At 48.9% G+C, this 16627-nt stretch overlaps 6 protein-coding genes across 6 annotated transcripts; 4 read left to right on the forward strand and 2 right to left on the reverse strand.

Moving 5' to 3' along the window:
* Positions 1-797: 797 nt before the first annotated feature.
* Positions 798-5115, forward strand: M438DRAFT_369804 (ATP-binding cassette multidrug transport protein; the record flags this gene model as incomplete). The annotated part of the gene is made up of 10 exons (XM_029908130.1): positions 798-920; positions 977-1164; positions 1221-1877; positions 1934-2213; positions 2266-2412; positions 2468-3218; positions 3271-3440; positions 3497-4026; positions 4082-4197; positions 4256-5115. The coding sequence occupies 10 exons, from the start codon at positions 798-800 to the stop codon at positions 5113-5115; spliced, it is 3822 nt and encodes a 1273-aa protein (XP_029755173.1).
* A 646-nt stretch (positions 5116-5761) lies between these two features.
* On the forward strand, positions 5762-6679 carry M438DRAFT_340176 (uncharacterized protein; the record flags this gene model as incomplete). Its single annotated transcript, XM_029904294.1, has 1 exon — positions 5762-6679. The coding sequence occupies one exon, from the start codon at positions 5762-5764 to the stop codon at positions 6677-6679; it is 918 nt and encodes a 305-aa protein (XP_029755174.1).
* A 356-nt stretch (positions 6680-7035) lies between these two features.
* On the reverse strand, positions 7036-8508 carry M438DRAFT_378514 (sugar porter family MFS transporter; the record flags this gene model as incomplete). The annotated part of the gene is made up of 1 exon (XM_029908822.1): positions 7036-8508. One exon carries the CDS (start codon positions 8506-8508, stop codon positions 7036-7038), a length of 1473 nt encoding a protein of 490 aa, XP_029755175.1.
* Positions 8509-8930: 422 nt separating this feature from the next.
* On the forward strand, positions 8931-11845 carry M438DRAFT_400843 (fungal-specific transcription factor domain-containing protein). The gene is made up of 8 exons (XM_029909490.1): positions 8931-9092; positions 9161-9184; positions 9277-9392; positions 9485-9921; positions 9986-10284; positions 10340-10777; positions 10840-11090; positions 11150-11845. Exons 1-8 carry the CDS (start codon positions 8988-8990, stop codon positions 11634-11636), a joined length of 2157 nt encoding a protein of 718 aa, XP_029755176.1. The 5' UTR covers positions 8931-8987; the 3' UTR covers positions 11637-11845.
* M438DRAFT_388453 (uncharacterized protein) lies at positions 11732-12437 on the reverse strand (the record flags this gene model as incomplete). Its single annotated transcript, XM_029909015.1, has 2 exons — positions 11732-12178; positions 12251-12437. 2 exons carry the CDS (start codon positions 12435-12437, stop codon positions 11826-11828), a joined length of 540 nt encoding a protein of 179 aa, XP_029755177.1. The 3' UTR covers positions 11732-11825.
* A 2288-nt stretch (positions 12438-14725) lies between these two features.
* On the forward strand, positions 14726-16051 carry M438DRAFT_409842 (uncharacterized protein; the record flags this gene model as incomplete). The annotated part of the gene is made up of 1 exon (XM_029910045.1): positions 14726-16051. One exon carries the CDS (start codon positions 14726-14728, stop codon positions 16049-16051), a length of 1326 nt encoding a protein of 441 aa, XP_029755178.1.
* Between the last annotated feature and the right edge of the window lie 576 nt (positions 16052-16627).

The following is a 16627-nucleotide window of genomic DNA, read 5'->3' on the forward strand; positions in this document are numbered from 1 at the left end:
AGACTTAAGAGATATGTGTATACTTGTAGATAGCTATTGCCTACTAGATTCTTTCTATATAATTTTCAAAAGGTAAAAACGTACAGATAGGCTAGTATAGTTAATATAGCTACTACTTCTGCTAAACGCCTTTATATCTCTATATACATTATATTTAAACACATAAATCTGCTATAACTAAGTCATTAATACTTTGATGTATGTTTTAAGCATAAGAAAGTACTACTAGAATACGTTGTTACTTAATTTAATAGCATTATTAAAATTTGATGATTTGAGAATTCTTCTTCTTTTTTCTTCTAGGTAAAATATTATGGAAAACGATATTCCAAAAAGCTCGATAGATTTTATATTTACTATAGAAATAGAGGATTATATCATCTTAAACCTATATTATTAGAAAGCTAATAGGTTACTTCACTTTATAACCAGTTATTAGATCTTTATGTCCATTTGTTGTTGCGCAAAAGATAAAGTTGTTAAATATGTCTTGCTGGAAGACTCGAGGAGTCATGCTGCTCCCTCGATCATGAAAGATGCCGTTGGGGACGCCGTTGAGGCAGAGGGGAGCATGGGCTTCCTGCAAGCCTTCGGCCTCCGCAGCCTCACATCATGCCTCTTACTTGATCACATATATTTCATCGACGAGAGCTTGCTTTTATTCTTCGCAAAATCCAACCGAATTTCGTTCCAGTCACAAGAGAGGAAGAAACAACACCAAGTAATACCGCCTAAAATCTCGACTTACTCGCTCTCACGAGAAATTATTGTCAACACTACAAAACATATCACGCTCGATGGGTGAGAAGGTGCCCGAAAACGCCAATCTGGGGTTGAACCCTGGCTCTCCGCTCTCTGCTATAGAGTCGATCAATGGCGAAGCAGTACCTAAACAGATGTCCGCAACGAGAGCGTTCACGGTTGGTTCCAGCCGCAAGCAACACGATAGGACATCTATCACTGACTGTGGAAACAGCGCATCTTTTTCTATGGGACGCCGACCGTGTGGTGCTTACAAGCAATCGCCCTGATCGCTGCTTGTGGGTCTGGAGTCGCTCTCGCGCTAGTAAATCTCGTACTTGGCAACTTCATTACGCTGCTGAGTGGATTCAGCTCAGGACAAGATGTCCCAGCGGATTTCATGTCTTTGGTCTCCAAGCAATCGTATGCCTGAGCTTCATGAAGACTGCGTTCACAACGAGTCCGCTAATCAATGTCAGACTATACTTTGTATACATCGGGATTGCTCGCTTTGGCTGCATCTACATCTATTCGACCACAATGACATATACGGCTCTCAAATTGGGTCGCAATATGCGCCACGATTACATGCGTTCTGCACTACGTCAAGATATCAGTTTTTTCGATCATGGATTTGCCGGATCAATCTCCATGCAAGCAACATCCAACGGCCGCCTCATCCAATCTGGCACCTCCGAGAAACTGGGTCAGATGATACAGGCTACAGCGACCCTGATCGCTGCATTCATCATCGCTTTCGTCACTCAATGGAAGCTCACACTTATCTTGATCTGTATTGTACCCGCTTTGATCCTTATGGTCGGTACCGCCGGAGGTATCGATGCAGGCATTGAAACGGACATACTAAAGATATATGCTCAAGCGGGTGCATTTGCTGAGTCCTCGTTGGGAAATATACGAGCAATCAACGCCTTCAGCCTCGGTCCAAGGATTGTCGACCGATACTCGGTGTATCTTGAACAAGCGCGCACTCTCGGTCGGAAGAAAGACGTCCTGTACGGCCTCCTGTTTGCCGGGGAATATTTCGTCATGTTTGCCGGGATGGGTCTTGCGTTTTGGCAAGGAATTGCCATGATTGCACGCGGAGAGGTGGATGGTATTGGTACCGTGTTCACGTGAGTTTCTGCAGTCGCAATGCTCCTGCATACGGTGCGCGCTAACAATCTTCTAGTGTGCTATTTTCTGTTGTCATCGCATCAGCTATGTTGAACTCCATTGCTCCCAACATGGTCACGTTCACCAGAGCAGCATCAGCCGCTGCCGAACTCTTCGAACTCATCGACAGACCGTCAAGGATAGATCCTTTCGACCTCTCTGGAGAGAAGCCCGCCTATCTTGATGGGTCAATCGACATCAAGGATGTGACTTTTAGCTATCCAACTCGACCGAACAATCCTGTCTTGGATGGATTCAGCTTACACGTGCCTGCTGGAAAAGTCACAGCACTTGTGGTGAGTACCCCCATGTGATAATTCGGATATACTTTTCTCACATGATTCTCAGGGAGCTAGTGGCTCTGGCAAGAGTACAATCATTGGGTTGCTCGAAAGGTGGTACAATCCAAGCTATGGAGAGATCACTCTGGATGGTGCAACGCTGCAAAATCTCAATTTGCGTTGGCTCCGCACCAACATGAGATTAGTACAACAGGTGCGGTCGAGAAATAGCACGGACGATCTGGAGTTTGCTGATCAAATCCTCACAGGAACCTGTGTTGTTCAACGGCACCGTATTCGAAAACATCTGCAATGGCCTTGTTGGTACGCCGTGGGAACATCTCCCTCGAGATGAACGACTAGCAAGAGTCAAGGATGCCGCTCAGACGGCATACGCCCACGACTTTATTGAGGCACTCCCACAAAGATATGAGACGCGCATTGGTGAAAGGGGAGGTCTACTCTCTGGTGGCCAAAAACAGCGTATTGCCATTGCTCGAAGTATCGTCTCTCAACCCAGGATTCTTTTACTCGACGAGGCCACCAGTGCTCTTGACCCTCAAGCGGAGGCTATTGTCCAGAAAGCCCTCGATAAGGCATCTGAAGGCCGTACGACCATTGTTGTCGCTCACAAGCTGAAGACCATCCAGGCTGCCGACAACATCGTGGTCATGAAGCAAGGCAAAATCATCGAGCAAGGCCCACATGGCGAGTTAGTCGCTCGCGGCGGCGCTTATGCAACTCTGGTACGGGCTCAGAATCTGTCAACTTACGACCGAGGAAGTGACTATGAAGCTTGCGATGGGGAAGAAAAGCCAGGCGATTTGGCTCTCGAGAAGAGTCAGACATTCAGTCGACATGACACATTCACGCAAGAAAAGCTGGCTCTGCTCAGAGAACGAGAAGACTACGGACGGGCCTCAAAGATGGGGATCCTGTCTACCGCTAGCAAACTTGTGCGAGCTACTCCAGATCTGAAGTGGTGGTATATCCTTGCCTTAATCACCAGCGTCCTAGGAGGTGTGTTAGAGTGCAGCCATTGCAATTTGTTTCCAGGAACTAACGGAATCAGCTGGTGTGTACCCCGGTCAAGCTCTGCTTTTAGGCAACGTCATGGATGTGTTCGACCCTGAGCTGGACCAAAGTCGGGGCAATTTCTATGCTTTGATGTTCTTCATCATGGCGATTTGTCTCTTGTTCGTTTACATGGCCATGGGTTGGGTCAGCAATCATATCGCGCAGGTACGATGAAGCTCGTGTGTCACGGATGTCTTCTGCGGGCACTAATGTTACTCTAGGCATACGGCCACGACATCCGCAAACGAACTTTTGCTGCTTATTTGAGACAGAATTTACGCTTCTTCGATCGACCCGAGAATACCATTGGATCTCTGACCAGCCGACTCGATTCTGACGCGCAATCTCTGTTCGAGTTGATGGGATTCAACATCACCATAATCATGCTCTCAATCGTCACCATCATCGTCTGCTCCATCCTCTCTATTGCCGTGTCATGGAAGCTTGGCCTCGTGGGTGTCTTCGCAGGGATACCTCCAATGATTCTTGGAGGCGTCATTCGTGTCAGAGTCGAGACGAAGATGGACTCTGATATCGATGCAAAGTTTTCCAAAAGCGCTTCTATCGCATCCGAAAGCATTACAGCCATCCGGACAGTCTCTTCTCTCGCCATCGAGGAAGATGTTTTGCTGCGCTATACGAACGAGCTCGATGCTGCTATATCCGGATCTCGAACTTCACTTCTGTCGATGATGATGTTCTTTGCATTTACGCAATCGATTGAATTCTTCGTCTTGGCTCTAGGCTTCTGGTAAGTTTTTCTTTTCCAATCTCACCAGCGACTTTTATTCTAATATGATCTATAGGTGGGGCTCCAAATTGATCGCTGCAGGCGATATCGACTTTTATCAATTCATCGTGTCCTTCATGGCTGTTTATTTCTCCGGTCAGGGTTGTGCAACCACGTTGACTTTTGCGAGCAGTAAGTCTCAGCTTTTCGTCTCGTCATACATCTTTCAGCGGAAACTGACGTTATCTAGGTTTCACAAAGGCAAATGCCGCTGCCAACTACTTCTTCTGGCTGTGCGATATCAAGCCCACCGTTCGAGAGACCGATCAAAACAAGGATTTAGTGCCACTGAATGGCTGCACGTCATATGACTTTGACAATGTCCAATTCGCATATCCTCTGGCGCCGGATACACGTGTACTTAAAGGAGTGTCGTTGACGATCAACCCAGGAGAGTTCGTCGCATTCGTGGGTGCTTCGGGTTGCGGCAAGAGCACCATGATATCACTCCTCGAGCGATTCTACGACCCGACAAGCGGGCAAATCATCATAGACGGCGGTCATCATCTCGCAGACCTCAACCCGCGAGTATATCGCCGTGCGGTTTCTCTGGTGCAGCAGGAACCTACTCTTTTCCCCGGCAGCATCCGCGACAACATTTCCATGGGTATCGATCAAGATGGCGAAGAAGTCGATGATGAGATGATCAAACAAGCCTGTCTCGCAGCCAATGCCTGGGAATTCATCTCCTCTCTCCCCGAAGGTCTCAACACCCCTTGCGGGACAGGCGGCGCACAACTCTCTGGTGGACAACGCCAACGCATCGCAATCGCTCGAGCACTGATCCGCGACCCTAGAGTTTTGCTCTTGGATGAGGCAACAAGCGCTCTAGACACCGGCTCGGAGCGAATCGTGCAGGCCGCGCTGATGGAAGCGGCTTCCAAGAATTCCCGAATCACCATCGCAGTAGCTCACCGATTGTCAACCGTGACAAATGCAAATCGGATCTTTGTGTTTTACGGCGGCAAGATAGTCGAAGCTGGATCTCACTCGGAGCTTGTCGCAAGGGGTGGTATTTATACCGGAATGTGTGAGGCTCAGAACATTTAGATTCTTACTCTTTCTTCTGTTGCAACCATCGTACTTTAGAAAGCTCTGTGTGCAGTTTCCGCAAGATCGGAAGAAAATCGTACATGTATGAAATGAGACAGTACCATTCAGATCTTCTTAACTATCCGTCTCCGTAAAAACCTAATGAATTGATGAGATGCTAGCTTTCTATAACTTTTAGCATAGCAATGTGAGTCTAGGGATAATATCGGAATAGGTAATTGACGTCGTGGGGTGCGGCTTATATAGCACGTGACGGCCCGCTAAGGCCTTGGGCGATCAACGGCGCTCTATACCCTGCTTTCTCCACTTGCTACTTTACTCAGCACCTTACAACTTACATATGTCTTCCACGCGAATAACTTGCGACCAGTGTCGACAGCGTCGGGTTCGGTGCGACGGGCTTACACCCTGCATTTCTTGTCGACGCAGCCGGCTCGACTGCCACCGGGCATACATCTGCAGACCACGCGGCCCGAAATACGGCAACGGGAAAAAGATAGTGGCCCTGAGAGAAGAACAGACACGTTCGAGTGAGCGCTACGATGTGACTCCTGAAGTCAATCGGGATCTCTTGTCTTCGCAAGAACTGCTCAGTTTAATGAGACAATGTCTAACGGTCTACTTCGATGATCTCTATCCAATCATGCCTTTGTTCAAGTCTTCTATGCTTGCGCAATGGCTCGATGGACCACTTGGATCCAATGAGCGCAGCATGTTACTTGCCATCTCGGCTCTGGTTGTCACATTTCTATGCGGTCGGAGCGAGTCCATCATCGGCAATAGGCAATGGGACACGGTCGCGCGTTTCTGCATCGCAAAAAGCCTTTCTGTTCGATCAGAGTACGACTTCGTTCTCGATAGCTCGGTCTCGACACTTCTCGCTTCCTTCTTCATCTCCATCGCTTATTTCGAATTGCACGACAGTCACCACACTTGGTTCTATCTGCGCGAAGCCATCACCTTAGCTCAGGCACTTGGACTTCATAAGAGTGAATATTACGATGGCATGAACTCGGCAGACGCTCTCTACAGTCGGCGAATATATGACATCTTGTTCGTCACTGAAAGGTCATTCGCGATAGCAAGACACAAGCCCGTTCTTCTATTGCGTCCTCTAGATCCTTCTCAAGGTGTTTCTGGCGAAGAGCACGAAAACACAAGCGAAATTGACGTTGGATTTCGTCAACTTGTCCGAGTCTATTCCCAACTCGAAGTCGAATTTCTCGATGTTTGGAGCCAGCAAGGTTCAGTCAACCAGGGTCTCGCACGGAGACACGGTCGTCTTGAATTATCTCAAGAATGCGACGCCTTGGCTGAAATCCAGAAGGCTGATATAGTGGTCACGCAGCACTGGCTTGAGTTGGTATCTTGGACGGCTGCGTTGCAGCAAAGTGAGCTTTCGAGTACGGCGGTGTCACGATCAAAATCATTCTACTATCCTGAGGACCTAGCCTCGTCTTTGTTGTGCGTGACAGCTTCCTTATCTGTCAAGTCAATCGAGATCCACGGACTGGGCATTGTGAGTGATGTTCTGTTTCCACAAGCCGCCCAGACTGATTGATTATAGTTTGAAAAGATCTACGATGTTGGGAATGCTCTAGCAGATCTTATGGATTGTTCCACGACAATCACGGGTTCAATGCATGACATGGCACAAAACTTGGATCGGCTCAGAGCTGTGTGTCAGCTCCTGTCGCTCACTCCGAATTCCTACCTCAAATTCGCAGTGCCCTTGGGCAGACGAGTAGCCGAAGCTTTTGATCACTCTTACTGCAGCGCTCACAACCCACTTCCGATAACATATATCACGGATCAATGCGAGGCTTCAGAACAAGAAATAGAAGCGACGTCTTAAAATTCGTCTTCGACTAGAAAGACTATCACTGTGTCCTTTGCATTGCGTCCGTACTCCTCGTGTTACGCTACTATGGTTCCCCGAACCACGTCGACTTGGGTAGTGGCAAATTTGCGAGCAGGGACGTTGTTTGCGAAGAGGATATCCAACTCAGCGTATGTTCTTCCACTCGGCTCTGGTAGACGGAAGAATGTCCAAATCGCGCAACAGAGGCAGGAGCCGCCCCAAAAGAATGCAGACCTGGCTCCCCAATCCCATGCTGTCGAAGTCAATTGGTAGTTGATCAGGACATTGACCACGATGCCGCCAATATTGTACAAGTTCCGAGCCAGAACCACAGATTTGGCGCGGAGCCGCGTCGATGACAACTCGGCCACAAGCGAATAACAGACCGGGCCAACAGTCAGATCGTAGATGAAGGTGAACACTGACAATATCGCTGCGATAGTCCAGTTTACATTGTCGCTGCGAGGCGCCAAGGACACGAATCCAATGACCATGAGAAGAGCAAAGAGAATTGCCAAGCCATACAAGTATATCGTCCGTCGCCCTACTCGAGACATCAAGAACCATGAGAGTATAGTACCGATGGCCCCGATTGAGTACTGAATCAGGGACATGGTGAATGAGTTTCTCTCGTTCAGACCGGCGGCGACGTAGAACACAGTCGAATAGCCCATCAGCTGCGATCCACAAATGATTTGGATCAGCCATACGAAGCACACAATCTCCGTGCGTCGGATATTTGAAGGTCTGAAGCATTCCAAGTATGATGTACCGGATGACGCCTCTTTCTCGAGCTGGTCGGTGTGTTGCATCATTGCAACCGTGTGGTCCGCCATGTCGTTGGATTGACTCATCAGGCGCTCCAAGCTCTTTTTTGCTCGATCCAGTTGGCCGTGTCGAACATACCACCAAGGAGACTCTGGGGCCAAGATGCATATGACCAACAGAGGAATTGGCCAAATCCATTGGACAGCAAATGGAATTCGGTAAGCCCATTGATCTTGACGATCGAGCACACCTTTCAACACACCAGAAACTACAAGTTGGCCAATAACCCAGCAGAGGTTGACGTACGTGGTCAGATATGCTCGAAGGGCGACAGGACAGATCTCGGAGGCGTAAGCGGTAGTAATGGTCTGGAAAGCTCCCCAGGGAATACCGCACAGTATCTCTCCTACGAGCAGCATTTCGACGCCATTCGCAACGAAGAGTATGAATATAAAGCCAGTAACCATCAACAGCGCAGCACAAATAGTCTTGCGATAGCCATATCGATCTTGGAAGATACCAGTGAGAAAGAGCCCGAGGATCTCTCCACACAGAGTACCGTTGGAAAGGCCAGATTTCCATGATGCTGGGACCACAAAGGTTCCATCTGGTTGTTGTTGACCGTATTTGCGATTGAATTGTGGAAGAGCATAGAAGCTGGATAGCAGCATGACTGCGTATCCTTCCATGATGACTGCGGTGGACATACCCACAGACCAGAATATAGCCATGGGATAGAGTCGAACGCTACCTTTCTTCATGATGGACGAATTTACTGGCCAAGACATATAGCGTTGCATGATCTTGCTACTAAGTCGGTTGCCTTCGTAAGTGCGCGATCAGAATTGCAAAAGTTCATTTGGCGTTTGTTTTGATGGAAGTCAAACTTGAGTTTCGCCCATCGGGCCGGGGCCTGCGGCCTCCGGAAGAAGCGTAGAATCTCGGGATTCAAAACCCGGTGTCTCCCCGAACGCTACAATGGCACGTCAACGTTGTGGCACGCCCACACGCTCGGATGCTTGTATCGCACACGAACTGAAGACACTCTGAAAACCGATCCAAACGTCCTGACGAAGTTCTCGGACTCGGACGTTCCAACTCACGGCCTCTCTGGTCTCAAGTCTCAAGTCTCAAGTCTCAGTCAGCGCACCACGAGCTTGCTTGTCTGTCTAGTCTTGCCCTACTGCCATCACTGTCCCGCTCATTTGCCAGGGCAATTGTGTAGCAGAAATCCTGAGCCATGTATAACATACAGAATCCTCCGATAAGCCGAGATCAGACACCCGAATCCCCGGGCGCAATTTCGAGCCAGGTCCCAGGTCTTTCCAGTCTCAGCCGCGGTGCAGTGCGTTACTCTTCTGGGGCGATTAATGACTGCTAACACTTGTCTGACCCGTACTAACATTACAATAGTGCGAAGCATGCAGGTCCCGCAAGGTGCGTTACCTCTTTGTCTTGTTGTAGCGCATGTAGTCCGGTTCCATTGGGGCGCGGGATATCCTCTATCCTGTGTTGACAGGTTGTTGCAGATACGTTGCGATAGGAAGTCTCCCTGTGTCCAGTGTCGACGTGCCGACATTGAATGCGTCCATCCAGGTATCAAGCCAAGAGAGAAACGCTCAAGAGTGTTGATTACTCCGCAATAGTAAGTTGCACCTCGCGGCTTTGAACCTCTCCTCCCTTGTCTACAAATCAGATCCAGCTGAGCGATAGTCTGACTTAAATGCGCCGCCTTAGCGAAAAGAAGATCGACCTTATTGATAGCCGGCTGGAGGAAGTTGTCGGGCTATTGCGAAATCTCTCAACGCATGTGTCCGCTCCAGGCAACACTCATGATGATGTGCCGGTTCCTCCTCCGGCACATCCCTCTCCAGTACGCCGGGCACTCCCCTCGAACTCTGAAAATGCTGCAGTGGTGGAAGGGTCGTCTTCCTTGTCCGCCCACTCCGTTTTCGTCAACCAACTCTTACAGGGTTTTGTTGGAGTTCAGCAGCCCGATGGCGATATCCAAAGAACTTTGACCGATCTAGCAGATATAGCGAGTACTCCCCAGGATACATCGTCAGCGACCGAGGTGGCACTACCAAATGCAGACCCGTCAGAGACTCGAGGCCAGAAGAAGTTCAAACTACCGCCCATTCAAGATGCTGCAAATTTGATTCGCGCTGCACAAGGTAAGCATGATGATGCGTGACCACTGCTTCCAAAAATGCTGGCGACTAACAGAATTATAACAAGCTCAGCGACTAGCAGGTTCTGGTTGGGTATACGGCTATATCTTGATGCAGTCTTTCAGTGATCTTTGTCTCCAGGTCTATTTCTCGGAACCTGTATCTCCCTATGATTGTATCAGCGTTAACGCCGGCTTGTTCTCGTTATTCTGGGACCATGCCTTGACGGCTCAGACTCCGCAAAGTGAGAAAGAACAATGCCTTGCATACGCTCGTCTATGCCGAAACAATCTCGAAACCGGATTGGCCGAACTACCGCTACATCTACCAGAATCGCCAAGTGTGATTGCCGCCCTCATTTTTGGAGTATAATCTTCCTTTTCTTCTTGAGCAGATGGACTGGCATCTAACAGAAATTCAGGCGTATTATGCCATCGAGTTCTCGACAGCCTCGTTGTGCTGGTCCTTGGCTTCCAAAGCTTCTGCTTTATGCCAGACATTAGGGTATCACAGGACAGTAACTTCTCATGACCGGGTAGTAACAAATTCGAAATACACGCGATTCCTTTTCTGGACGACTTACTACTTGGACAAAAGCCTCTCTTTGCGCTTGGGCAGAGCTTCAACTATCCAAGATTGGGATGTTACGGCCATTCCTCCCTCTGCATCAAGCACTGACCAGGAACCTGTCTTTGCCTTTTTCGCCCTATGGGTCAAGACTGCGAGATGCCAAGGTGACATATACGAGATGCTCTATTCCCCTGCGGCAGCAACTCAGCCCGAGCAAGTCAGAAGATCAAGAGTTGGTTCCCTAGCATCCAGTTTGTACGACATCGCGCAAGAGACAGAAAGGACAAAAGTACGATTCAAACCGTGGATTGCACCTTCTTGTGAAGATGCGAGGACTGACGAAACGTGCAGAATCAATGGCTCAAGACTGTGGAGGAAAATACCGAAGAACATCTTATGGACTTCTACGCCGTCTCTGACGAGGTTCTCCGACTATCACTACTGACTCACGTCTATCGAGCCGCTCCGAGAGACACACAGTCTTCTACAACATTCAACCCTACATGTATCCAAGTCGCCAGAGCCACTTTGGACAGACACCACGACTGCATAGCAATCATACAGAAAGCAAACGACATTTGGTTTTCGATCTATGTCAAATGGTAACGTTACAAAGAAAATGCTGCTATGCCGATTTTGTATTTCTGATTGGTTCCTCTAGGACCCTTCTCTTCGCGCCTTTCGTGCCTTTCATCGTCGTTTTCTGTCATGTCATGGAGACGCGAGATCACGCTGATCTGGCCCGCCTCGAGGCGTTTGTAAACTCCATCCATGCAGCAACTACAGTTTCCGAGCCCGCCGCGAAAATGCATCGCTTGTTCCAGGTACTCCATAACATCGCCACACGCTACCTAGAGCTCGGTGGCATGGGAGATAATCATGGCAAGCAGTCTTCCGTGCCAAGCATGGATACACAATTAGCCGCTTTGGGATTCCCTCACGCCGAGCACTGGGAGATGAACAACGCACCGACGGACTTTGATTTCGGCATCGATGGACTGCAACAACACAATCAGCAGCCTCAACCGTTGAACAGCATATTGTGGGCGGGTAACGAATTGCAATTGGAGGAATGGCTGTACAATAGCCAAGCATCGATGGAAACGCTCCAGAGCGGTGATTCTTCACGACCTGACATGATGCAATAGGTGATGGAAAGAAGGAGCGGGAATGACAATGGAAGACCTTGCGTTGTGAGAGTCAAGACAGCCTCACAGACAATCGTGAAGATTGCACCCTTCCAACCTTGCCATATGGTAAGAATCCTCAGTCTCCAGAATATGCCGAGCGATTGATCGGCTCACCCTACTGTTGCTGTCCTGACCATCGCTTAATTCTTACCCTTTGATCAACTCCCATCCTCTCATCTCAAACCCCTTCAACTGTGCCATGTGCTTCTTAGTCCACTCGGTCTCCCCCGACGCCCTAGCCTCAGGCCCAGAGAAACCAGCCAAGTCCTCAACCTCATGAATAGTGAAATATTTGGTTTGCTGTCGTTGTTGCTGTTGCTGCTCCTCGATAGCCACCCCCTCCTCGGCCACCGAGGCGCTCACACATCTCCTGCACCGTATATACCCAGCCATCTGCGATACCATAGGTACATGTTCTTGATCATACCAGTCGTTAAAGTCCTCTTCGTTGGCGGGCAGGGGAGTCATCGATGCGGTAAGTAGAAATGGCGCTTCTGTTGCTAATTTCGTGCCAATCATATCAGTCTATTGTGTTTGAGATGGGGGGCGTGTGGTTTTCGTGATCTGCAAACCTTTGTCGCCGCACTCGGTGGTGCGGAGGAGCTCATATCGTTGCGTGGTGCTGCTGCGTTCCACAAACACGACAACTTCCACTTTTCCCACCCCCAGACTTCGGAGTTTCAAAAATGACTCTGGTGTTCCAGGCGGTAATGTTTCGAACGGTGTAGCGACTCGTTTATAGAGCTTTGTCTGTTGCATAATGAATAGAACTTTCTTTGTACCGTTGCGGGAAGAAAAGTTGCTTAATCGAGAAAGTTGAGGATACATATAGCAAGATGCCAAAGGTAAGAAAGAAGGTGATTGCTTCTTATATAGAGCCCTACAAGCGGCTAGGTCCTGCCAGAAGTGACTGTGCTTAAACAACGATAATGCTCTGAATGCGCCTTTTACGTTTCTGATTTCTAAGCCGGCCCATGGCTTGCTGTGTGCTCCGAGATTCACAAGAATTTGGGTCCTACGGAGCCCGCTTTCTACGGGCAGCGGAACCTGCGGACACCGAAACCTGCGAAGGTAAGCACGACCCAACGCATCCGAAAGTTCATGAGCAGCGACCTGTGAGGTGCATACAAGTATGATATAGAATACCAGAGAGTCAATAAATAAGAAAAGACAGAATATTTTAGAAAAAAGTGTAACTAAATTCCAATGGAAAGTTGTGAAGCTGTAGCTGTAACATTAGGAGAAAACTACATCTATAACAGAGAGGGAATCGTACATGACTTAGATCGCAGAACTAAGACAGTTTCTACGAGCTCTTGTAATTTATTCGAGGCATTAGGAGGACTGCTTGTATAGTCTGGGTAAGACAGGATCGCTATGATATCTGCGCATCTCATCTTTAGGGCCGAGACGTCCGACATTCGAGCGGCCGTCGTGCTCAGGTAGATAAGAGTTTCGAAGCTATAGGCGTTTTGTAGTTCTCTAGTGGACACATTGGCGGAGACGTTATACGAAGCACCTTTTTGAAGCGGTCTTCGGAGCTAGATTAAAGCCGGAAAGGAGCGAAGCAGCACCTACAGTTTGACTCCGATGCCTAGAGCCTCCGTCGATCGACCATTTGGGGGATTGTCAGATGTGTACTACGAGATGTGCCTATAGGACTGTACTACTTTTGCCTTTTGACGTTGTAGGCACAGACAGCGGCTAATCTGTGAAATGCTTTCTTTGGTGCCAAAGGTGGAATTTCCGTTGATGTCTGATCCTCGCCCGAAAAGATCTTGACCAGCGCGAAGCTAATCATGTCCATATCCTTCGATCCTTCGCCCAGTCTCAAGGCGAGAAAGGAAACAAGGACCCAAAGAACTTTGGAGAAGTCTGACTTATGTCTCAATCTAATCGGCCTGTTTGGTCTCACTGCGTGGTTGCATCTCGTCGTCCGCAAATTTCCCTGTAGCATTAGGGTTCGTGCCCATCAGAATCGATCTAGGTGACTAGCTAGCTTGAGTATCGTGATTTATGCATGCACAATAGTTTTTATGTATCAGCTTCGAGAAGAACGTACCAGAAGACGGTTCCGATAGCTGTAACCCTGCCGTATTTTCAGCTGCGGCGGATGCGACGATCGGGCAAATGTGTAGTGCCGCTAGGCGCTTCGTAGAAATGTCGCTGTATCTGGTCTCCATCGCTTCGTTACAAGAAATACGAACAGAAGAGGCTCACGATATCGTTTGTCGCATTCGATTTTTGAGGGCCGTCAATAGATGCTCCAGGTGTGGACGTCGTCGTCGCATCGCTGCTTGCCCATTCGCGTCGGTAAACGTTGCGTCATAGCCATCTCGAAACTCCGGATTGCACTTACTTTGAGTTCGGCGCCACGAATCTCTCAGCTCCTTGCACCTACTCTTTGTTTACGAATGCTTGTTACTGCCCAGATATGTTACCTCGACCTCCGTTGCAACTATGTGTTTGTGAATCCTCTTTTGAGTCGACGACAACATCCAAGACATGTAGGTCGCGCCGCACTCTTACAGTCCCGCTGCATCTCCGACAATCCAGTGCTCCAAATACCACTTCGGAAAAGAGTCATGTTTCGGCATAGCATGCGGCTGGAGATCTAACGACTACGCCACTCCTGTTCTTGTGGATCAGTCTGCAGGGCGTCCAGGCGGTCAGGTAGAAAGTCAGTCGTAGCTCGTAGAAATGCGATGATAGCCTTAATCTGCCCTTGTCGGGGCAAGCACCAGACGAAGCGTGCTAATACATTTGGCATCATTTTCCGTCTCTTCTGCGGTTGCTCGCACTTTTCAACTTGCACTTCTCACACCTTCGCTTTCATCACATCCTTTGTACTTGTTTCCCTCCTTGCCACTGCACCCCTTCTGTACTCCTTCTCCTTATGGACTTATTATTGTTTCCCCATCAGCTGATCGAGTAACCTTAAGCCAATCAATCTCGACACACCACCTCGACCAACACACATCGCATCATTCAATCCACACGCAAATACAACACTACCGACGAACCACACCCAAGTAGAGTCAAGGAAAATGGCATTCGTGTATCCAAATTGCACCTTACCAGCCGAGCTGCTCCCCCGATTCGTTGGCGCTGCCAGATTTCGCTCGACCGCAGACATCCTCTGGTACTGTCTTGTCCCCATCACCATATCTGTGTGGTCGGTGCAACGTCCCAACGCCGCTCCAGCTCCCACCCCAAAGGACCCCCGCTGGCGGATACGAGTCTGGCAGAAGCATTTATCCCGCCCGGCCACCAAGTTGTTGTGGATGTGCATAATGCTCGCTGCTCCCGACATTGTATTCGCTCGGGCAACTGCAAACGTCTTTGCGGCCTGGCAGAATCATAGTGAGCTCAAGACGTGGGCAGACAAAGACAAAGTTGAATGGTCTTTTACGCACACAATGACAGCCAACATGGGTGGGATTCGCGTCATCTTCGATAGACACATCTGTGATGAAGAAACTTCAGATCCACGTCCTCATAAGCCCCTTGTGGATGGCGCAAGAGGTCTCGATGATGAACATGCTAAGAGATATCGAGGTGCATTACGAATGGAAACCGGAGTCTGGACTCTGGATTCGAAGCAGCTTATCAAGGCTCGGCACTGTCATATTATCAAAAAGCTACCAAAAATTTCCAGGGAAGATCTCGACGACAAGAACAAGAGCGATTTTATGGTCTTTTTAGGAGCCGTCCTTCCCTTGATCTACGCTGCGCTTCAATTTGGAGCACGCCGTTACCAGGACCTCCCATCTGCGCTTCTAGAGATAGAAACCATGGCTTTCGTCACTTGTGCTTTCTCCTTGTACTTTGTTGACATAAAGAAGCCGATGGACCTGAATGTCCCCTTCGATTTCCCAGCAAGCAAAGATGCGACGATAAGATCAATCAAGAATGTCGCTAGAGCAGCACCAAAGCCCATGATGGGTTGGCACAGAGAGTACAACAGTCCCAGAATAACCAATGGCTCTATACCCCAGACAGAATCTGGGTCTCGCCTCTCTTACGATGTGATGGACTGCGCTCTCTCATCAATGGCAATTCTTTTTGGAGGTATCCATCTGTTTGCATGGGACTACCAATTTCCAACGGAGCTCGAACAACTGTTGTGGAGAATCGCAGCTCTGTTTACTATGTTCCTTCCGATCCTGTGGGTAGTTGCTGTTCAGCTTGAGTCTCGTTTACGTCCCGGGGACCGGGTAAAAAAATTCATCGATTGTGTCAGATGGGTGACTTTGGCACCTCCGTACGTGTTGGCAAGACTCTTTATCATCGTCGAAGGCTTTCGGTCTCTGTACTTTCTATCTACGGATGCCTATGTCGCGACTTGGGGCTTAGGATTCTTAGGATTTTAGGGTTAGGAAATTCACGTACGCTCTTCTAAGTTCTATAAGAGTCATTACTACTCTAACACCATGGAAAGTGCTTGAGCCTACCTAAACCTAATCCAATCTAGATCCTCCTGGTTTAGGCTAATAGGTGGAACCTACATAACCCGACAATTCACATCCGGCAATCACATCAAGATTGCCAAGTCTAGAGTAGACGTAGGATCTACCTGTGGAAACTACGGTTTGAAGCCGGATACTTTGGCAGCATCGCCGCTTTCTGCGGATCTGGCTGCCAGACTGGGTTGGGTATCTGCGAGTTTTCTATATCTACGTCAACTGATGCAAATTTTGTGGATCTAAAAATCGTAAGATTTGTCCTCGGCGGCGTCTATCTGCCATACCGCCGCACTCACGGCACCTCATTTCGGCGGTAAGACGAAGGTGTAGAGACATCTTCAATGAGCGATGCAATGGCGATGGGTGATGGCCAAGGTGTTAGCAAGCCAATCGCCGGAGTTTGAAGGTGGTGGTAATGATTGCCGTTCTCGTACTTCCAATAGGCAGGCGCTCACACGGCCCGACAGCTGACTCAGCGACTTC

The sequence above is a fragment of the Aureobasidium pullulans genome, assembly GCF_000721785.1.
Source record: "Aureobasidium pullulans EXF-150 unplaced genomic scaffold scaffold_38, whole genome shotgun sequence".
NCBI classification, from domain to species: Eukaryota; Fungi; Ascomycota; class Dothideomycetes; order Dothideales; family Saccotheciaceae; genus Aureobasidium; species Aureobasidium pullulans.

Bases quoted from the DNA above. Each gene is read 5' to 3' on its own strand.
- M438DRAFT_400843 (XM_029909490.1), top strand. From the start codon at position 8,988: ATGTATAACATACAGAATCCTCCGATAAGCCGAGATCAGACACCCGAA. The intron at 9,922-9,985 runs GTAAGCATGATG...AATTATAACAAG, and splicing joins TTTGATTCGCGCTGCACAAG to CTCAGCGACTAGCAGGTTCT. The intron at 10,285-10,339 runs GTATAATCTTCC...ACAGAAATTCAG, and splicing joins TTGCCGCCCTCATTTTTGGA to GCGTATTATGCCATCGAGTT.